General features: G+C 41.6%; 1 protein-coding gene across 1 annotated transcript in view; it reads right to left on the bottom strand.

The window, feature by feature from the left end:
* Positions 1–23,922, bottom strand: part of Mms19 (MMS19 nucleotide excision repair protein) — a 561,976-nt gene that overhangs the window by 146,186 nt on the left and 391,868 nt on the right. The window contains 1 exon segment of the mRNA XM_071662204.1: positions 16,040–16,199. Within this exon segment, the coding sequence (XP_071518305.1) occupies positions 16,040–16,199 (160 nt within the window).

Below are 23,922 nucleotides of genomic sequence, written 5' to 3'. Positions count from 1 at the left end.
AAGATAGTGATCAGACATCCCTCCAGCTGCCCTTCTCAACACAATAACATCCAAAAATCTCTCTTTTACATGCCTATCAATTAACACATAATCCAATAATACCCTTTGACCATCTCTCCTACTCACATACGTATACTTATATATCTCCCTTTTTAAACAAGGTATTCCCAATCACCAGTCTTTTTTCAGCACACAAATCCACAAACTTTTTACCATTTCCATTTACAACACTGAACATCCCATGTACACTACCCTCAACTGCCACATTACTCATCTTCACATTTAAATTATCCATCATTATAACCTGGTTTCGTGCATCAAAGCTGCTGATACACTCACTCAGCTGCTCCCAAATTACTTGCCTCTCATGATCTTTCTTCTCATGACCAGGTGCATAGGCACCAATAATCACCCATCTCTCTCCATTCACTTTCAGTCTTACCCACAATCTATAATTTACTTTCTTACACTCTATCACATACTCCCACAACTTCTGCTTCAGGAGTATTGCTACTCCTTCCTTAGCTTCTGTCCTCTCACCAACCCCTGACTTTACTCCCTAGACTTTCCTAAACCACTCTTCCCCTTTACTCTTGAGCTTCATTTCATCCACAGCCAGATCATCCAGGTTCCTTTCCTCAAATACACTATCTCTCCTTTCTTATCTTGGTTACATCCACAAACATTGAGACACCCCAATCCGAGCCTTCGAGGAGGATGAGCACTCCCTGCTTGACTCCTTCTTCTGTTTGCTTTGAAAAATGTATGCGAGAAATACAAAAAAAACAGATGTATTTGTATGAAGCATTTATAGATTTCAATCTAAGTTCCTTATGGCATTACATATTTGCAGTCCAGAGTTTACTGATGATGAGTTTGAGAAGATATATTCTATTGGATCTAAGTTAAAGTACCCTAGATCTTTCATTGATAAATCCCTTAAGTTAGCAAAGAAATCATTTTATAGAGTTGAGCCCAAACCTCCCATTGACACCATGAATCTTTTAGTTCTCCCTTTTAATAATAATTTTACTTTACTTCCCATGTTGCTTTAATCCTTTAATGTAAATGTTGCCTTCAGCAACAACAATACTAAAAAGAATATCTTAATCAGGAATTCACCAGAAAATTCTCCTGGGTGCATCTATAAAGTGCCATGTAGAAACTGTGATAAGTTTTATGTTGGGGAGACTGGTAAGGATCTTTCTGCTAGACTTAGGCAACATAAATATAGTAGAAGAACGGGACAAGAATCAAATGCCTTGTTTACGAGAATCATGTTAAAAACTATGATCATTGTATTGACTGGAGTAATGCCATCTCAGTTATTAACTTTAACTCTATTACCACTAGAAATATCATTGAATTTTCAATTATTAAATACACAAGGATCATAATCTTAATATTAGTGATGGTCTATACAAATTAGAAAACTTTATTGTTGATAAAATTTGTAAATTGAATTTTCTATTATTAAATAGACAACTGAAAGTTGATGGAGAGAGATGGGTGATTATTGGTGCATATGCACCTGGGCATGAGAAGAAAGATCATGAGAGGCAAGTGTTTTGGGAGCAGCTGAATGAGTGTGTTAGTGGTTCTGATGCACGAGACCGGGTTATAGTGATGGGTGATTTGAATGCAAAGGTGAGTAATGTGGCAGTTGAGGGAATAATTGGTATACATGGGATGTTCAGTGTTGTAAATGGAAATGGTGAAGAGCTTGTAGATTTATGTGCTGAAAAAGGACTGATGATTGGGAATACCTGGTTTAAAAAGCGAGATATACATAAGTATACTTATGTAAGTAGGAGAGATGGCCAGAGAGCGTTATTGGATTACGTGTTAATTGACAGGCGTGCGAAAGAGAGACTTTTGGATGTTAATGTGCTAAGAGATGCAACTGGAGGGATGTCTGATCATTATCTTGTGGAGGCTAAGGTGAAGATTTGTATGGGTTTTCAGAAAAGAAGAGTGAATGTTGGGGTGAAGAGGGTGGTGAGAGTAAGTGAGCTTGGGAAGGAGACTTGTGTGAGGAAGTACCAGGAGAGACTGAGTACAGAATGGAAAAAGGTGAGAACAATGGAAGTAAGGGGAGTGGGGGAGGAATGGGATGTATTTAGCGAATCAGTGATGGATTGCGCAAAAGATGCTTGTGGCATGAGAAGAGTGGGAGGTGGGTTGATTAGAAAGGGTAGTGAGTGGTGGGATGAAGAAGTAAGAGTATTAGTGAAAGAGAAGAGAGAGGCATTTGGACGATTTTTGCAGGGAAAAAATGAAACTGAGTGGGAGATGTATAAAAGAAAGAGACAGGAGGTCAAGAGAAAGGTGCAAGAGGTGAAAAAAAGGGCAAATGAGAGTTGGGGTGAGAGAGTATCATTAAATTTTAGGGAGAATAAAAAGATGTTCTGGAAGGAGGTAAATAAAGTGCGTAAGACAAGGGAGCAAATGGGAACTTCAGTGAAGGGCGCAAATGGGGAGGTGATAACAAGTAGTGGTGATGTGAGAAGGAGATGGGTGTTTTGGTCGAGGTGGTGTGCAAAGTGCGAGGGTTAGGGAAAATGAGTTGGTAAACAGAGAAGAGTTAGTAAAAGCCTTGCGGAAGATGAAAGCCGGCAAGGCAGAAGGTTTGGATGGTATTGCAGTGGAATTTATTAAAAAAGGGGGTGACTGTATTGTTGACTGGTTGGTAAGGTTATTTAATGTATGTATGACTCATGGTGAGGTGCCTGAGGATTGGCAGAATGCGTGCATAGTACCATTGTACAAAGGCAAAGGGGATAAGAGTGAGTGCTCAAATTACAGAGGTATAAGTTTGTTGAGTATTCCTGGTAAATTATATGGGAGGATATTGATTGAGAGGGTGAAGGCATGTACAGAGCATCAGATTGGGGAAGAGCAGTGTGGTTTCAGAAGTGGTAGAGGATGTGTGGATCAGGTGTTTGCTTTGAAGAATGTATGTGAGAAATACTTAGAAAAGCAAATGGATTTGTATGTAGCATTTATGGATCTAGAGAAGGCATATGATAGAGTTGATAGAGTTGCTCTGTGGAAGGTATTAAGAATATATGGTGTGGGAGGCAAGTTGTTAGAAGCAGTGAAAAGTTTTTATCAAGGATGTAAGGCATGTGTACGTGTAGGAAGAGAGGAAAGTGATTGGTTCTCAGTGAATGTAGGTTTGCGGCAGGGGTGTGTGATGTCTCCATGGTTGTTTAATTTGTTTATGGATGGGGTTGTTAGGGAGGTGAATGCAAGAGTTTTGGAAAGAGGGGCAAGTATGAAGTCTGTTGGGGATGAGAGAGCTTGGGAAGTGAGTCAGTTGTTGTTCGCTGATGATACAGCGCTGGTGGCTGATTCATGTGAGAAACTGCAGAAGCTGGTGACTGAGTTTGGTAAAGTGTGTGAAAGAAGAAAGTTAAGAGTAAATGTGAATAAGAGCAAGGTTATTAGGTACAGTAGGGTTGAGGGTCAAGTCAATTGGGAGGTGAGTTTGAATGGAGAAAAACTGGAGGAAGTGAAGTGTTTTAGATATCTGGGAGTGGATCTGGCAGCGGATGGAACCATGGAAGCGGAAGTGGATCATAGGGTGGGGGAGGGGGCGAAAATTCTGGGAGCCTTGAAGAATGTGTGGAAGTCGAGAACATTATCTCAGAAAGCAAAAATGGGTATGTTTGAAGGAATAGTGGTTCCAACAATGTTGTATGGTTGCGAGGCGTGGGCTATGGATAGAGTTGTGCGCAGGAGGATGGATGTGCTGGAAATGAGTTGCTTGAGGACAATATGTGGTGTGAGGTGGTTTGATCGAGTAAGTAACGTAAGGGTAAGAGAGATGTGTGGAAATAAAAAGAGCGTGGTTGAGAGAGCAGAAGAGGGTGTTTTGAAATGGTTCGGGCACATGGAGAGAATGAGTGAGGAAAGACTGTCCAAGAGAATATATGTGTCGGAGGTGGAGGGAACGAGGAGAAGAGGGAGACCAAATTGGAGGTGGAAAGATGGAGTGAAAAAGATTTTGTGTGATCGGGGCCTGAACATGCAGGAGGGTGAAAGGAGGGCAAGGAATAGAGTGATTTGGAGCGATGTGGTATACTGGGGTTGATGTGCTGGCAGTGGATTGAATCAAGGCATGTGAAGCGTCTGGGGTAAACCATGGAAAGCTGTGTAGGTATGTATATTTGCGTGTGTGGACGTATGTATATACATGTGTATGGGGGTGGGTTGGGCCATTTCTTTCATCTGTTTCCTTGCGCTACCTCGCAAACGCGGGAGACAGCGACGAGGTATAAAAAAAAAAAAATAAAAAAAATAAAAAATAGACAAAGAATAAATACACAAAGAATTATAATCTTAATATTGGTGATGGTCTATACAAATTAGATAACTTTATTGTTGATAAAATTTGTCAATTTAATTTTCTATTATTAAATACACAAGGAATTATAATCTTAATGTTACAGATGGTCTATACAAATTAGATAACTTTACTGTTGATAAAATTTGTAGAATGATAAGTTTATGATACGCTTGTTGTTTGCCTTGGACAATCGCATGCTAACCAAATGGCGTCCTAGCTATGTCTCTTCGTTGTATATCAACTGACTGTTATATTTCTCTATTGTGTCTCCCCTGATGATGTGATTATTGCACGAAAGTGCACTTGGGAACTTATCGTGCTTCATTTTCCCCATGGACTCATAGGAATATCTTGATCACGCGCAAAATTGGGATCCTTTCCAATATTATTTTTTTTATATTATACGTTGTCGCTGTCTCCCATGTTAGCGAGGTAGTGCAAGCAAACAGACGAAAGAATGGCCCAACCCATCCACAGACACATGTATATACATACACGTCCACACATGCACATATCCATACCTATATATCTCAACGTATACATTTATATATATATATATATATATATATATATATATATATATATATATATATATATATATATATATATATATATAAATATATACATATATATATAAATATATATATATATATATATATATATATATAAAGTCAGGGGTTAGTGAGAGGACAAGAGCAAGGGAAGGAGTAGCAATACTCCTGAAACAGGAGTTGTGGGAGTATGTGATAGAGTGTAAGAAAGTAAATTCTCGATTAATATGGGTAAAACTGAAAGTTGATGGAGAGAGGTGGGTGATTATTGGTGCTTATGCGCCTGGGCATGAGAAGAAAGATCAAGAGAGGCAAGGGGTTTTGGGAGCAGCTGAATGAGTGTGTTAGTGGTTTTGATGCACGAGACCGGGTTATAGTGATGGGTGATTTGAATGCAAAGGTGAGTAATGTGGCAGTTGAGGGAATAATTGGTATACATGGGGTGTTCAGTGTTGTAAATGGAAATGGTGAAGAGCTTGTAGATTTATGTGCTGAAAAAGGACTGGTGATTGGGAATACCTGGTTTAAAAAGCGAGATATACATAAGTATACTTATGTAAGTAGGAGAGATGGCCAGAGAGCGTTATTGGATTATGTGTTAATTGACAGGCGTGCGAAAGAGAGACTTTTGGATGTTAATGTGCTGAGAGGTGCAACTGGAGGGATGTCTGATCATTATCTTGTGGAGGCTAAGGTGAAGATTTGTATGGGTTTTCAGAAAAGAAGAGTGAATGTTGGGGTGAAGAGGGTGGTGAGAGTAAGTGAGCTTGAGAAGGAGACCTGTGTGAGGGAGTACCAGGAGAGACTGAGTACAGAATGGAAAAAGGTGAGAACAATGGAAGTAAGGGGAGTGGGGGAGGAATGGGATGTATTTAGGGAATCAGTGATGGATTGCGCAAAAGATGCTTGTGGCATGAGAAGAGTGGGAGGTGGGTTGATTAGAAAGGGTAGTGAGTGGTGGGATGAAGAAGTAAGAGTATTAGTGAAAGAGAAGAGAGAGGCATTTGGACGATTTTTGCAGGGAAAAATGCAATTGAGTGGGAGATGTATAAAAGAAAGAGACAGGAGGTCAAGAGAAAGGTGCAAGAGGTGAAAAAAAGGGCAAATGAGAGATGGGGTGAGAGAGTATCATTAAATTTTAGGGAGAATAAAAAGATGTTCTGGAAGGAGGTAAATAAAGTGCGTAAGACAAGGGAGCAAATGGGAACTTCAGTGAAGGGCGCAAATGGGGAGGTGATAACAAGTAGTGGTGATGTGAGAAGGAGATGGAGTGAGTATTTCGAAGGTTTGTTGAATGTGTTTGATGATAGAGTGGCAGATATAGGGTGTTTTGGTCGAGGTGGTGTGCAAAGTGAGAGGGTTAGGGAAAATGATTTGGTAAACAGAGAAGAGGTAGTGAAAGCTTTGCGGAAGATGAAAGCTGGCAAGGCAGCAGGTTTGGATGGTATTGCAGTGGAATTTATTAAAAAAGGGGGTGACTATTGTTGACTGGTTGGTAAGGTTATTTAATGTATGTATGACTCATGGTTAGGGAGGTAAATGCAAGAGTCTTGGAAAGAGGGGCAAGTATGAAGTCTGTTGGGGATGAGAGAGCTTGGGAAGTGAGTCAGTTGTTGTTCGCTGATGATACAGCGCTGGTGGCGGATTCATGGGAGAAACTGCAGAAGCTGGTGACGGAGTTTGGTAAAGTGTGTGGAAAAAGAAAGTTAAGAGTAAATGTGAATAAGAGCAAGGTTATTAGGTACAGTAGGGTTGAGGGTCAAGTCAATTGGGAGGTGAGTTTGAATGGAGAAAAACTGGAGGAAGTGAAGTGTTTTAGATATCTGGGAGTGGATCTGGCAGCGGATGGAACCATGGAAGCGGAAGTGGATCATAGGGTGGGGGAGGGGGCGAAAATTCTGGGAGCCTTGAAAAATGTGTGGAAGTCGAGAACATTATCTCGGAAAGCAAAAATGGGTATGTTTGAAGGAATAGTGGTTCCAACAATGTTGTATGGTTGCGAGGCGTGGGCTATGGATAGAGTTGTGCGCAGGAGGATGGATGTGCTGGAAATGAGATGTTTGAGGACAATGTGTGGTGTGAGGTGGTTTGATCGAGTAAGTAACGTAAGGGTAAGAGAGATGTGTGGAAATAAAAAGAGCGTGGTTGAGAGAGCAGAAGAGGGTGTTTTGAAATGGTTTGGGCACATGGAGAGAATGAGTGAGGAAAGATTGACCAAGAGGATATATGTGTCGGAGGTGGAGGGAACGAGGAGAAGAGGGAGACCAAATTGGAGGTGGAAAGATGGAGTGAAAAGGATTTTGTGTGATCGGGGCCTGAACATGCAGGAGGGTGAAAGGAGGGCAAGGAATAGAGTGAATTGGAGCGATGTGGTATACAGGGGTTGACGTGCTGTTGGTGGATTGAATCAAGGCATGTGAAGCGTCCGGGGTAAACCATGGAAAGCTGTGTAGGTATGTATATTTGCGTGTGTGGACGTGTGTATGTACATGTGTATGGGGGGGGTTGGGCCATTTCTTTCGTCTGTTTCCTTGCGCTACCTCGCAACCGCGGGAGACAGCGACGAGGTATAAAAAAAAAAAAAATGACTCATGGTGAGGTGCCTGAGGATTGGCGGAATGCGTGCATAGTGCCATTGTACAAAGGCAAAGGGGATAAGAGTGAGTGCTCAAATTACAGAGTTATAAGTTTGTTGAGTATTCCTGGTAAATTATATGGGAGGGTATTAATTGAGAGGGTGAAGGTATGTACAGAGCATCAGACTGGGGAAGAGCAGTGTGGTTTCAGAAGTGGTAGAGGATGTGTGGATCAGGTGTTTGCTTTGAAGAATGTATGTGAGAAATACTTAGAAAAGCAAATGGATTTGTATGTAGCATTTATGGATCTGGAGAAGGCATATGATAGAGTTGATAGAGATGCTCTGTGGAAGGTATTAAGAATATATGGTGTGGGAGGAAAGTTGTTAGAAGCAGTGAAAAGTTTTTATCGAGGATGTAAGGCATGTGTACGTGTAGGAAGAGAGGAAAGTGATTGGTTCTCAGTGAATGTAGGTTTGCGGCAGGGGTGTGTGATGTCTCCATGGTTGTTTAATTTGTTTATGGATGGGGTTGTTAGGGAGGTAAATGCAAGAGTCTTGGAAAGAGGGGCAAGTATGAAGTCTGTTTGGGATGAGAGAGCTTGGGAAGTGAGTTAGTTGTTGTTCGCTGATGACACAGCGCTGGTGGCTGATTCATGTGAGAAACTGCAGAAGCTGGTGACTGAGTTTGGTAAAGTGTGTGGAAGAAGAAAGTTAAGAGTAAATGTGAATAAGAGCAAGGTTATTAGGTACAGTAGGGTTGAGGGTCAAGTCAATTAGGAGGTGAGTTTGAATGGAGCAAAACTGGAGGAAGTGAAGTGTTTTAGATATCTGGGAGTGGATCTGGCAGCGGATGGAACCATTGAAGAGGAAGTGGATCATAGGGTGGGGGAGGGGGCGAAAATTCTGGGGGCCTTGAAGAATGTGTGGAAGTCGAGAACATTATCTCGGAAAGCAAAAATGGGTATGTTTGAAGGAATAGTGGTTCCAACAATGTTGTATGGTTGCGAGGCGTGGGCTATGGATAGAGTTGTGCGCAGGAGGATGGATGTGCTGGAAATGAGATGTTTGAGGACAATGTGTGGTGTGAGGTGGTTTGATCGAGTGAGTAACGTAAGGGTAAGAGAGATGTGTGGAAATAAAAAGAGCGTGGTTGAGAGAGCAGAAGAGGGTGTTTTGAAGTGGTTTGGGCACATGGAGAGGATGAGTGAGGAAAGATTGACGAAGAGGATATATGTGTCGGAGGTGGAGGGAACAAGGAGAAGAGGGAGACCAAATTGGAGGTGGAAAGATGGAGTGAAAAAGATTTTGTGTGATCGGGGCCTGAACATGCAGGAGGGTGAAAGGAGGGCAAGGAATAGAGTGAATTGGAGCGATGTGGTATACCGGGGCTGACGTGCTGTCAGTGGATTGAATCAAGGCATGTGAAGCGTCTGGGGTAAACCATGGAAAGCTGTGTAGGTATGTACATTTGCGTGTGTGGACGTATGTATATACATGTGTATGGGGGGGGGGTTGGGCCATTTCTTTCGTCTGTTTCCTTGCGCTACCTCGCAAACGCGGGAGACAGCGACAAAGTATAAAAAGAAAAAAAAAAAGAAAAAAAAAAAAAAAAAAAATATACACACAGAGACATATACACATATACCCATGTACATAATTCATACTGTCTGCCCTAATTCATTCCCGTCGCCACCCCGCCACACATGAAATGAAAACCACCTCCCTTTGCATGTGCGCGAGGTAGCGCTAGAAAAAGACAATAAAGGCCACATTCGTTCAAACTCAGTCTCTAGCTGCCATGTATAATGCACTGAAACCACAGCTCCCTTTAAACATCCAGGCCCCACAGAACTTTCCATGGTTTACCCCAGACGCTTCAAATGCCCTGGCTCAATCCATTGACAGCATGTCGACCCTGGTATACCACATTGTTCTAATTCACTCTATTCCTTGCATGACATTCACCCTCCTGCATGTTCAGGTCCCGATCACTCAAAAGCTTTTTCACTCTATCTTTCCACCTCCAATTTGGTCTACCACTTCCCGTTCCCTCCACCTCTGACACATATATCCTCTTTGTCAATCTTTCCTCACTCATTCTCTCCGTGACCAAACCATTTCAAAACCCTCTTCTGCTCTCTCAACCACACTCTTTTTATTACCACACATCTCTCTTACCCTTTCATTACTTACTCATTCAAACTACCTCACACCACATATTGTCCTTAAACATCTCATTTCCAGCACATCCACCCTCCTCTGCACAACTTTATCTAAAGCCCACACCTTGCAACCATATAACATTGTCGGAACCACTATTCCTTCAAACATACCCATTTTTGCTTTCCAAGATAACGTGCTCGACTTCCAAACATTTTTCTACACTCCCAGAACTTTCGCCCCCTCCCCCACCCTATGATTCACTTCCGCTCCCATGGTTCCATCCGCTGCTAAATCCACTCCCAGATATCTAAAACACTTCACTTACTCCAGTTTTTCTCCATTCAAACTTGCCTCCAAATTGACTTGTCCCTCAACCCTACTGCACCTAATAACCTTACTCTTATTCACACTTACTCTCAGCTTTCTTCTTTCACACACTTTACCAAACTCAGTCACCAGCTTCTGCAGTTTCTCACACGAATCAGCCACCAGCACTATCATCAGCAAACAACAACTGACTCACTTCCCAAGCTCTCTCATCCACAATGGACTCCATAGTTGCCCCTCTTTCCAAATCTCTTGAATTCACCTCCCTAACAACTCTATCCATAAACAAATTAAACAGCCATGGAGACATCACACACCCCTGCCGCAAACCTACATTCACTGAGAACCAATCACTTTCCTCTCGTCTTACACGTACACATGCCTTACATCCTCGATTAAAACTTTTCACTGCTTCAAACAACTTAACTCCCACTCCATATATTTTTAATATCTTCCATAGAGCATCTCCTATCAACTCTATCATATGCCTTCTCCAGATCCATAAATGCTACATACAAATCCATTTGCTTTTCTAAGTATTTCTCACATACATTGTTCAAAGCAAACACCTGATCCACACATTCTCTACCGCCTCTGAAACCACACGGCTCTTCCCCAATCTGATGTTCTGTACTTGCTTTCACCCTCTCACTCAATACCCTCCCACATAATTTCCCAGGAATACTCAACAAACTTATACCTCTGTAATTTGAGCACTCACTCTTATCCCCTTTACCTTTGTACAATGGCACTATGCAAGCATTCCCCCAGTCCTCAGGCACCTCACCATGAGTCATACATACATTAAATAACCTTACCAACCAGTCAACAATACAGTCACCCCCTTTTTTGATAAATTCCACTGCAATACCATCCAAATCCACTGCCTTGCCGACTTTCATCTTCTGCAAAGCTTTTACTACCTCTTCTCTGTTTACCAAATCATTTTCCCTCACCCTCTCACTTTGCACACCACCTCGACCAAAACACCCTATATCTGCCACTCTATTACCAAACACATTCAACAAACCTTCAAAATACTCACTCCATCTCCTTCTCACATCACCACTACTTGTTATCACCTCCCCATTTGCCCCCTTCACTGATGTTCCCATTTGTGACCTTGTCTTACGCACCTTATTTATCTCCTTCCAAAACATCTTTTTATTCTCCCTAAAATCTAATGATACTCTCTCTCCCGAACTCTCATTTGCCCTCTTTTTTGCCGCTTGCCCCTTTCTCTTGACCTCCTGCCTCTTTCTTTTATACATCTCCCAGTCATTTGCATTATTTCCCTGTGAAAATTGTCCAAATGCCTCTCTCTTCTCTTTCACTAATAATCTTACTTCTCCATCCCACCACTCACTACCCTTTCTAATCTGCCCACCTCCCACGCTTCTCATGCCACAAGCATCTTTTGCATAAGCCATCATTGCTTCCCTAAATACATCCCTTTCCTCTCCCACTCCCCTTACCTCCTTTGTTCTCATGTTTCTCCATTCTACACTCAGTCTCTCCTGGTACTTCCTCACATAAGTCTCCTTCCCAAGCTCACTTACTCTCACCACTCTCTTCACCTTAACATTCTCTCTTCTTTTCTGAAAACCTTTACAAATCCCCACCTTCGCCTCCACTAGATAATGATCAGACATCCCTCCAGTTGCACCTCTTAGCACATTAACATCCAGAAGTCTCTCTTTCGCGCACCTATCAATTAACACGTCATCCAATAATGCTCTCTAGCCATCTCTCCTACTTACATATGTATACTTATGTATATCTCTTTTTAAACCAGGCATTCCCAATCACCAGTCCTTTTTCAGCACATAAATCTACAAGCTCTTCACCATTTCTATTTACAACACTGAACACCCCATGTATACTAATTATTCCCACAACTGCCGCATTATTCACCTTTGCATTCAAATCACCCATCACTATAACCCAGTCTCATGCATCAAAACTACTAACACACTCACTTAGCTGCTCCCAAAACACTTGCCTCTCATGATCTTTCTTCTCATGCCCAGGTGCATATGCACCAATAATCACCAATCTCTCTCCATCCACTTTCAGTTTTACCCATATCAATCTAGAGTTTACTTTCTTACGCTCTATCACAAACTCCCACCATTCCTGTTTCAGGAGTAGTGCTACTCTTTCCCTTGCTCTTGTCCTCTCACTAACCCCTGACTTTACTCCCAGGACATTCCCAAACCACTCTTCCCCTTTACCCTTGAGCTTCGTTTCACTCAGAGCCAAAACATCCAGGTTCCTTTCCTCAAACATACTACCTATCTCTCCTTTTTTCTCATCTTGGTTACATCCACACACATTTAGACACCCCAATTTGAGCCTTTGAAGAGGATGAGCACTCCCCGCATGACTCCTTCTTCTGTTTCCCCTTTTAGAAAGTTAGAATACAAGGAGGGGAGGGTTTCTAGCCCCTGCTCCCGTCCCCTTTCGTCGCCTTCTACGACACGTGAGGAATGCATGGGAAGTATTCTTTCTCCCCTATCCCCAAGGATTGGGTATATATTTATTTATATTTATTATACTTTGTCGCTGTCTCCCGAGTTAGCGGGGTAGCGCCAGGAAACAGACGAAAGAATGGCCCAACCCACCCACATACACCTATATATACATACATGTCCACACACACACATATACATACCTATACATCTTAATGTATATATCCTCTTTGTCAATCTTTCCTCACTCATTCTCTCCATGTGACCAAACCATTTCAAAATACCCTCTTCTGCTCTCTCAACCACACTCTTTTTATCACCACACATCTCTCTTAACCTTTCATTACTTACTCGATCAAACCATCTCACACCACATACTGTCCTCAAACATCTCATTTCCAGCACATCCACCCTCCTCTGCACAACTCTATCTATAGCCCACGCCTCACAATCATATAACATTGTTGGAACCACTATTCCTTCAAACACACCCATTTTTGCTTTCCAAGATTACACTCTCGACTTCCACACATTTTTCAACACTCTCAGAACATTCTCCCCCTCCCCCACCCTATGATTCACTTCCGCTTCCATGGTTCCATCCACTGCCAAATCTACTACCAAATATCTAAAACACTTCACTTTCTCCAGTTTTTCTCCATTCAAACTTACCTCCCAGTTGACTTGTCCCTCACCCCTTCTGTACCTAATAACCTTAAATTTATTAACATTTACCCTCAGCTTTCTTCTTTCACACACTTTACCAAACTCAGTCACCAGCTTCTGCAGTTTCTCACCCAAATCAGCGACCAGCGCTAAATCATCAGCGAACAACAACTGACTCACTTCCCAAGGTCTCTCATCCACAACAGACTTCATACTTGCCCCTCTTTCCAAAAGTCTTGCATTCACCTCCCTAACAACCCCATCCATAAACAAATTATACGACCATGGAGATATCATGCACCCCTGAGCAAACCAACATTCACTGAGAACCAAGGCTAACCCAGGTATCCATTTACTCTACCAACCCTTAGAGATGGATGAACAGTTGGTTTGACTGTGGATTGACTGCCATAACCAGGATTGAACCAACACACCCAACCCTGAGCGTCCTGTAAATGCGTCATCGTCAGGAATGCCAACTAAGACAACATGATAGGCAGTGTTCAGTTTGAAATGTACCATGCCTACGGTTCAAAACAATTTATGGTTTGATTGTATGTGCGATCCTGTTTGCTTCTCACTTCCCTTGCAACTTTTGCATCATCTGCAAATATCTTCATGTAGGAATTCATACATTCTGGCAAGTCATTACTGAAGCTATATGAGACACTCTGCAATGAAAAATTTTGTGTATTTACCAACCAGGTGCAAACTGGTCAACTGGTGAATATCCTGGTCAACTAAGATGGATATATTTTTTTCTCCACACTCAGTCTGAGAACTGGCTGAATGGAGGTCCAGGTAATGTATTCACAGGGAGAGTAATGCACTATACAAGAGATTGGGGGCAATAACATGGCACAGGAATACTGGCTGTATTGTATGCAATAGAATAAAGTTAAGGATTACAATATTCTTGAGTACTCTAAAAGAAAAAATTACGGAGAACAAACTGAAAAAGTTCAAATGAAATCTGTCAAAGGTAAGCAATGATTTCTGTGTGAAGATAAAATAATTTCACTGCTAGGAGATACAATTACATATGTCACACAAAAGGATGAAGAATCTGGAAAAAGTCACAACAAGGGTGGTACTCAAATTCTGACTTGGCACTGTACGTAGATTTGAGTAAGAAACTGCAGAAGCTTGTGTCTAAAAGTGGAAGAGTGTGTGAAAGAAGAAAGTTGAGAGTAAATGTACATAAGAGGAGGGTTATCAGGTCTACCAGTAGATACAAATCATTTGGAGTGTGGGCTTGAATGAAGATAACTTGGAGGATGTGGAATGCTTTATATACCAGGGAGTGGATTGGCATTGAATGGAGCCATGGGAACTGAAAAGAGCCATTAGGTGGGTAATGGGGCAAAGGACTGGAACACACTGAGGAATATGTGGAATGAGAGTTAGCTATCATTAAAGATAAAGATGGGTATGTTTCATGGTACAGGAGATCCACTGGTGCTGTATGGATGCAAGGTATGGGCCTTAGGCAATATATGTAAAGAGGAGGGTGGATGTGTTGGAAATAGAATGTCTGAGGTGTGAGGAGAACTGATTCAATAAGAAATGATAGGGAAAGAGTGAGAGGTGGTAGTAAGAGTATTATGTATGAGGGAGCCTAAGACAGTGGTTTGAATATATGGAGAGGGAAAGCAAGGAAAGAATGGCTAAGAGGAAATACATGTCAAGAGTGGAGGTGACAAGGAGAACAACAGGGAGCAAGTGGAAGGATGGAGTGAAAGATGATTTGAAGATTTGGGCCTGAACATGCAGTGGGATGTGAGGTGTACATGGGACAGAGTGAGTTGGAATGATATGGTATTCAGGGGATGATGTCCTACCAATGAGCTGAACCAGGGTATATAAAGGTAGGGAAAACCATGAAAAGGTCTGTGAGGCCTGGGTTATGGATAAGGGGCTCTGTTCATAAAACATAGCAGCTAGTGAGTGGATGTGAGCAGATGAGGCTATTTTACAATCCATTCCTGGTGCCTCCTAACTAACATAAGGTATGATGAACATACATTTTCTTTTTTATGTTAGCTGAGATGCACTTAATGCACTCACACATTTAACTGAAATCACTCAATCATACCACCATTTACTATATAGCAATTACTACTGCTAAAAGCACTTAAAATTGGTTTTCATGATTTGCTATACCTCAAGACATAAATGTCTTTTTCAGTTTACGTCCCATGGAAGTTTTTTATAAGCAATCAATGGATACATTTTTTTAGAAGCACTGATATATATCACTTAGCTAGGAACACTCATCCCTTGAGTGGGTTAGGTTACATTAGTTAGGTAAGGTCTACATCGCTTACCAAAAAAAAAAAAAATCCCTCATGGGGACTGTAAAATTACCCTTGTAAATGTTCTTTAATGTACACTACAGAAAGCATTTGGTGAACATAAGGTCAGGGTGCTCAAGTGGGGTGATCCCTTTACTTTTTATGCTATGTCACAGCTTAAAATTTTCATCCATCTTGAACTAATCTGCTCTCCCAAGTTGGCAAAAATAGCTCCACTTTTGTCTGCATACACCGTTAATTTTCTTACCAGAGGAATCACTGTCTTATCCACACTGTGCATATGCCATTAGAAGAGGGTAAGTATGGCCAAATAATGGAAAAAACAGGTCACCATATGGTCCTACTGACTCACAGGGCTCACAGAATAAGCAAGTGACACCATGTGAGACAGTAGTTTTTAACTATGATGCATAAATGTATCAAAATCACTTTTGGTTGAATTCTGTTAAGCCAAAATATTTGGGTGGATTGATTTCCTTCAGAAGAGGGAGTTCTAGCTAAATGTATACCCTGACTTTTTAGTTAACTAAATTTTGGATAAAGGAAGTTATGTCTGTTCACTCAGATCTATGATGTACATCAAATACATTAAAAGCCATAACAAATTTATACAATACCATTAATGGTGCACGAAAATGGCTTTCATCTGTGATGCTACACATCAAACTTCTAACTTCAGGGTGTCTGGAGACAAGTTCACTGGAAATTCTTTCCAGTCTGTCTGCTTCATCCAACACAGCCAATCTTATGAGAGACTGTACCAAAGGCTGTGGATCACTGCAGCAAAAGAAATAACAAAATAAATCATATAATTACCATTATGCAAATGCCTATTCCTTCATTCTGAAGGAGTGATGCAAACAGAACCTTCAAATACCTTTCAAATATGTACTAATTTCATGTAAATAGATACTGTATACCTTATGAGGGCACCCAATGCACTTTATGAAGTAATATGCTTGTTCTTTTATCAGCCATCACCTATGTTAACCAAAAAATAATGGGACAAGGGTGTAAATGTCACAAAAAGGAGAAAGTCATAGGAAGAAAGTAGAGGCAGGGTAGCATAAAAATTTGCAGGAAGAAGCAAGATTATTTTTCTTTATCTGCCTATTCTATCTTGCCTCAGTGAGGTAGCTCTAAGAAAAGAAGACTTTGGTTTCAAGGAAAAAACATTAAATGGATTCGTCTTTATTTTCTTATCTTTATACTTAATTGCCGTCTCCTGCATCAGCGAATTAGCGCAATGAAACAGATGAGGAATGGCCCAACCCATCCACATATACATGTATTTATTAATTCATTATACTTTGTCGCTGCCTCAAGCGTTAGCGAGGTAGCGCAAGGAAACAGACGAAAGAATGGGCCAACCCACCCATATACACATGTATATACATACACGTCCACACACACACATATACATACCTAGGATGTGTGGATCAGGTGTTTGCTTTGAAGAATGTATGTGAGAAATACTTAGAAAAGCAAAGGGATTCTTGGATTAGCTTTAATGGATCTGGAGAAGGCATATGATAGAGTTGATAGAGATGCTCTGTGGAAGGTATTGAGAAAATATGGTGTGGGGGCAAGTTGTTAGAAGCAGTGAAAAGTTTTTATCGAGGATGTAAGGCATGTGTACATGTAGGAAGCGAGGAAAGTGATTGGTTCTCAGTGAATGTTGGTTTGCGGCAGGGGTGTGTGATGTCTCCATGGTTGTTTAATTTGTTTATGGATGGGGTTGTTAGGGAGGTGAATGCAAGAGTCTTGGAAAGTGGGACAAGTATGCAGTCTGTTGTGGATAAGAAAGCTTGGGAAGTGAGTCAGTTGTTCGCTGATGATATAGCACTGGTGGCTGATTCGTGTGAGAAACTGCAGAAGCTGGTGACTGAGTTTGGTAAAGTGTGTGAAAGAAGAAAGCTAAGAGTAAATGTGAATAAGAACAAGGTCATTAGATACAGTAGGGTTGAGGGACAAGTCAATTAGGAGGTAAGTTTGAATGGAGAAAAACTGGAGGAAGTGAAAAGTTTTAGATATCTGGGAGTGGATTTGGCAGCGGATGGAACCATGGAAGCGGAAGTGAATCATAGGGTGGGGGAGGGGGCAAAAGTTCTGGGAGCGTTGAAGAATGTGTGGAAGTCGAGAACATTATCTCGGAAAGCAAAAATGGGTATGTTTGAAGGAATAGTGGTTCCAACAATGTTATATGGTTGCGAGGCATGGTCTATTGATAGAGTTGTGTGAAGGAGGGTGGATGTGCTGGAAATGAGATGTTTGAGGACAATATGTGGTGTGAGGCGGTTTGATCGAGTAAGTAATAATAGGGTAAGAGAGATGTGTGGTAATAAAAAGTGTGTGGTTGAGGGAGCAGAAGAAGGTGTTTTGAAATGGTTTGGTCACATGGAGAGAATGAGTGAGGAAAGATTGACCAAGAGGATATATGTGTCGGAGGTGGAGGGAACGAGAAGTGGGAGACCAAATTGGAGGTGGAAAGATGGAGTGAAAAGGATTTTGAGTGATCGGGGCCTGAACATGCAGGAGGGTGAAAGGCGTGCATGGAATAGAGTGAATCGGAACGATGTGGTATACCAGGGTCGACGGGCTGTCAATGAATTGAACCAGGGCATGTGAAGCGTCTGGGGTAAACCATGGAAAGTTCTGTGGGGCCTGGATAAGGAAAGGGAGCTGTGGTTTCAGTGCATTATACATGACAGCTAGAGACTGAATGTAAACGAATGTGGCCTTTGTGTCTTTTCCTAGTGCTACCTCGCGCACATACGGGGGTGGGGGTTGTTATTTCATGTGTGGTGGGGTGGCGATGGGAATAAATAAAGGCAGGCAGTGTGAATTATGTACACGTGTATATATGTATATGTCTGTGTGTGTATATATATATATGTATACGTTGAGATGCATAGGTATGTATATTTGCGTATGTGGACGTGTATGTATATACATGTGTATGTGGGTGGGCTGGGCCATTCTTTCATCTGTTTCCTTGCGCTAGCTCGCTAATGAAGGAGACAGCGACAAAGCAAAATAAAAAAATAAGCGACATCTATGTAAATATTGTGACAGAGATATTATACAGAGAGAAAACTAGCCTCAGAAATGGCGGATATAGACCCGGCATGGATTGCCCCTCGTTGCACATTGCAAGTTTTGCTCATTGTCTGAAAACGCTTCAGCTTTTACTCTATGGGATGGACGATGGACCGTGGGAATACTGCAGATGATGGTGAGGCAACAGTACCTCCCGAGCAGTCAGGACAAGTGGTACGGGTGGCCAACAACAAGGGGATGTGCTCAGGAGGACCCCGAGCAAGGCTTCGGAACCGGCACCGCTGACAACCATCATGGGTGATAGGATCTCTCTGCACGTAACCACTTCAGGTGAACATACTTGGACATGGTGGTACAAGTAGTTGCACGGACTGTGATCCTCACTTTGGTTACAAGAATGTTCTTCCGCCCACCAGTGATGCTACTACTTTTGTGAATTAAGAACCATTGCAACACAAACCTCGCCAGGTGGTAGAGTGACCCGGAGTGTAACAAGACAGACTTCCCCAGAACTTTTTTAAAGGGGAAGTAAATGTTTATAATGGTGTTACTGGAGAGACAGTTTTCATACATGGTGCTCTGACAAGAAAACAGTGAAATTGGAAAAGAATGTAGCTTAGACATTGAAGCTTATTCTTTCATTGAAATGTGAACAAAGGGAGCATTTTTTTCAAAGTGATAGAGATGGAAAGCAAAAAGGTGTTTTTCATGAATGTACTGGAAAAGTTGAGGTCTAAATAAACTTTTGGTCTGTCAAGGCTTTATTATGGCGGATGACCAACTACCTACCCTCATGTATCCAAGATATGGTTGTACTTTGTGTAATGAAGACAATTGTGAAACATCATAAGCCAATATTCCAGTTTCATGATAAGAGAAGTGGACCAGGCAATATGATACAGTGGTTAAATTGATGAAAACTACTATTGACGTTTGTGTAAATAAATAATACATTTCCCTTTCCATAGCCAGAGGTTGAACCATTATGTGACATTCATTTTTCATTTCATTTCAAGTTAGAAGTTTCAGTTTTCTAAATTATTTCTTACATTTTTCATATGTATATATATATATATATATATATATATATATATATATATATATATATATATATATATATATATATATATATGTGTGTGTGTGTGTGTGTGTGTATGTGTGTGTATATATATATATATATATATATATATATATATATATATATATATATATATATATATATAGTGTGTTAGCGGTTTTGATGCACGAGACCGGGTTATAGTGATGGGTGATTTGAATGCAAAGGTGAGTAATGTGGCAGTTGAGGGAATAATTGGTATGCATGGGGTGTTCAGTGTTGTAAATGGAAATGGTGAAGAGCTTGTAGATTTATGTGCTGAAAAAGGACTGATGATTGGGAATACCTGGTTTAAAAAGCGAGATATACATAAGTATACTTATGTAAGTAGGAGAGATGGCCAGAGAGCGTTATTGGATTACGTGTTAATTGACAGGCGTGCGAAAGAGAGACTTTTGGATGTTAATGTGCTGAGAGGTGCAACTGGAGGGATGTCTGATCATTATCTTGTGGAGGCTAAGGTGAAGATTAGTATGGGTTTTCAGAAAAGAGGAGTGAATGTTGGGGTGAAGAAGGTGGTGAGAGTGAGTGAGCTTGGGAAGGAGACCTGTGTGGGGAAGTACCAGGAGAGACTGTGTACAGAATGGAAAAAGGTGAGAACAATGGAAGTAAGGGGAGTGGGGGAGGAATGGGATGTATTTAGGGAATCAGTGATGGATTGCGCAAAAGATGCTTGTGGCATGAGAAGAGTGGGAGGTGGGCTGTTTAGAAAGGGTAGTGAGTGGTGGGATGAAGAAGTAAGAGTATTAGTGAAAGAGAAGAGAGAGGCATTTGGACGATTTTTGCAGGGAAAAAATGCAATTGAGTGGGAGAAGTATAAAAGAAAGAGACAGGAGGTCAAGAGAAAGGTGCAAGAGGTGAAAAAAAGGGCAAATGAGAGTTGGGGTGAGAGAATATCAGTAAATTTTAGGGAGAATAAAAAGATGTTCTGGAAGGAGGTAAATAGGGTGCGTAAGACAAGGGAGCAAATGGGAACTTCAGTGAAGGGCGTAAATGGGGAGGTGATAACAAGTAGCGGTGATGTGAGAAGGAGATGGAATGAGTATTTTGAAGGTTTGTTGAATGTGTCTGATGACAGAGTGGCAGATATAGGGTGTTTTGGTCGAGGTGGTGTGCAAAGTGAGAGGGTTAGGGAAAATGATTTGGTAAACAGAGAAGAGGTAGTAAAAGCTTTGCGGAAGATGAAAGCCGGCAAGGCAGCAGGTTTGGATGGTATTGCAGTGGAATTTATTAAAAAGGGGGGTGACTGTATTGTTGACTGGTTGGTAAGGTTATTTAATGTATGTATGACTCATGGTGAGGTGCCTGAGGATTGGCAGAATGCGTGCATAGTGCCATTGTACAAAGGCAAAGGGGATAAGAGTGAGTGCTCAAATTACAGAGGTATAAGTTTGTTGAGTATTCCTGGTAAATTATATGGGAGGGTATTGATTGAGAGGGTGAAGGCATGTACAGAGCATCAGATTGGGGAAGAGCAGTGCGGTTTCAGAAGTGGTAGAGGATGTGTGGATCAGGTGTTTGCTTTGAAGAATGTATGTGAGAAATACTTAGAAAAGCAAATGGATTTGTATGTAGCATTTATGGATCTGGAGAAGGCATATGATAGAGTTGATAGAGATGCTCTGTGGAAGGTATTAAGAATATATGGTGTGGGAGGCAAGTTGTTAGAAGCAGTGAAAAGTTTTTATCGAGGATGTAAGGCATGTGTACGTGTAGGAAGAGAGGAAAGTGATTGGTTCTCAGTGAATGTAGGTTTGCGGCAGGGGTGTGTGATGTCTCCATGGTTGTTTAATTTGTTTATGGATGGGGTTGTTAGGGAGGTAAATGCAAGAGTCCTGGAAAGAGGGGCAAGTATGAAGTCTGTTGGGGATGAGAGAGCTTGGGAAGTGAGTCAGTTGTTGTTCGCTGATGATACAGCGCTGGTGGCTGATTCATGTGAGAAACTGCAGAAGCTGGTGACTGAGTTTGGTAAAGTGTGTGGAAGAAGAAAGTTAAGAGTAAATGTGAATAAGAGCAAGGTTATTAGGTACAGTAGGGGTGAGGGTCAAGTCAATTGGGAGGTGAGTTTGAATGGAGAAAAACTGGAGGAAGTGAAGTGTTTTAGATATCTGGGAGTGGATCTGTCAGCGGATGGAACCATGGAAGCGGAAGTGGATCATAGGGTGGGGGAGGGGGCGAAAATTTTGGGAGCCTTGAAAAATGTGTGGAAGTCGAGAACATTATCTCGGAAAGCAAAAATGGGTATGTTTGAAGGAATAGTGGTTCCAACAATGTTGTATGGTTGCGAGGCGTGGGCTATGGATAGAGATGTGCGCAGGAGGATGGATGTGCTGGAAATGAGATGTTTGAGGACAATGTGTGGTGTGAGGTGGTTTGAGCGAGTGAGTAACGTAAGGGTAAGAGAGATGTGTGGAAATAAAAAGAGCGTGGTTGAGAGAGCAGAAGAGGGTGTTTTGAAATGGTTTGGGCACATGGAGAGAATGAGTGAGGAAAGATTGACCAAGAGGATATATGTGTCGGAGGTGGAGGGAACGAGGAGAAGAGGGAGACCAAATTGGAGGTGGAAAGATGGAGTGAAAAAGATTTTGTGTGATCGGGGCCTGAACATGCAGGAGGGTGAAAGGAGGGCAAGGAATAGAGTGAATTGGAGCGATGTGGTATACAGGGGTTGACGTGCTGTCAGTGGATTGAATCAAGGCATGTGAAGCGTCTGGGGTAAACCATGGAAAGCTGTGTAGGTATGTATATTTTGCGTGTGTGGACGTATGTACATGTGTATGGGGGGGGGTTGGGCCATTTCTTTCGTCTGTTTCCTTGCGCTACCTCGCAAACGCGGGAGACAGCGACAAAGTATAAAGAAAAAAAAAAAAAAAAAAAAAAATATATATATATATATATATATATATATATATATATATATATATATATATATATATATATACATATATATATATCCCTGGGGATAGGGGAGAAAGAATACTTCCCACGTATTCCCTGCGTGTTGTAGAAGGCAACTAAAAGGGGAGGGAGCGGGGGGCTGGAAATCCTCCCCTCTCGTTTTTTTTAATTTTCCAAAAGATGGAACAGAAAATGAGGCCAGGTGAGGATATTCCCTCAGAGGCCCAGTCGTCTGTTCTTAACGCTACCTTGCTAACGCAGGAAATGGCGAATAGTATGAAAAAAAAAAAAAAAAAAATATATATATATATATATATATATATATATATATATATTATCCCTGGGATAGGGGTGAAAGAATACTTCCCACGCATTCCTCACGTGTCGTAGAAGGCGACTAGAGGGGACGGAAGCGGGGGGCCAAAAATCTTCCCCTCCTTGAATTTTAACTTTCTAAAAAATGGGAAACAGAAGGAGTCACGCGGGGAGTGCTCATCCTCCTCGTAGACTGAGATTGGGGTGTCTAAATGTGTGTGGATGTAACCAAGATGTGAAAAAATGAGAGATAGGTAGTGTGTTTAAGGAAAGGAACCTGGATGTTTTGGCTCTGAGTGAAAGAAAGCTCAAGGGTTAAAGGGGAAGAGTGGTTTGGGAATGTCTTGGGAGTAAAGTCAGGGGTTAGTGAGAGGACAAGAGCAAGGGAAGGAGTAGCACTACTCCTGAAACAGGAGTTGTGGGAGTATGTGATAGAATGTAAGAAAGTAAATTCTCGATTAATATGGGTAAAACTGAAAGTTGATGGAGAGAGATGGGTGATTATTGGTGCATATGCACCTGGGCATGAGAAGAAAGATCATAAGAGGCAAGTGTTTTGGGAGCAGCTGAATGAGTGTATTAGTGGTTTTGATGCACAAGACTGGGTTATAGTGATGGGTCATTTGAATGCAAAGGTGAGTAATGTGGCAGTTGAGGGAATAATTGGTATACATGGGGTGTTCAGTGTTGTAAATGGAAATGGTGAAGAGCTTGTAGATTTATGTGCTGAAAAAGGACTGGTGATTGGGAATACCTGGTTTAAAAAGCGAGATATACATAAGTATACGTATGTAAGTAGGAGAGATGGCCAGAGAGCGTTATTGGATTACGTGTTAATTGACAGGCGCGCAAAAGAGAGACTTTTGGATGTTAATGTGCTGAGAGGTGCGACTGGAGGGATGTCTGATCATTATCTTGTGGAGGCTAAGGTACAGATTTGTATGGGTTTTCAGAAAAGAAGAGTGAATGTTGGGGTGAAGAGGGTGTTGAGAGTTAGTGAGCTTGGGAAGGAGGCTTGTATGAGGAAGTACCAGGAGAGACTGAGTACAGAATGGATAAAGGTGAGAAAAATGGAAGTAAGGGGAGTGGGGGAGGAATGGGATGTATTTA

This window comes from Panulirus ornatus, chromosome 5 (assembly GCF_036320965.1).
Source record: "Panulirus ornatus isolate Po-2019 chromosome 5, ASM3632096v1, whole genome shotgun sequence".
Taxonomy (NCBI): domain Eukaryota; kingdom Metazoa; phylum Arthropoda; class Malacostraca; order Decapoda; family Palinuridae; genus Panulirus; species Panulirus ornatus.
The sequence above is the reverse complement of the archived record's forward strand: the minus strand, read 5'-3'. Positions and strand labels throughout refer to the sequence as shown.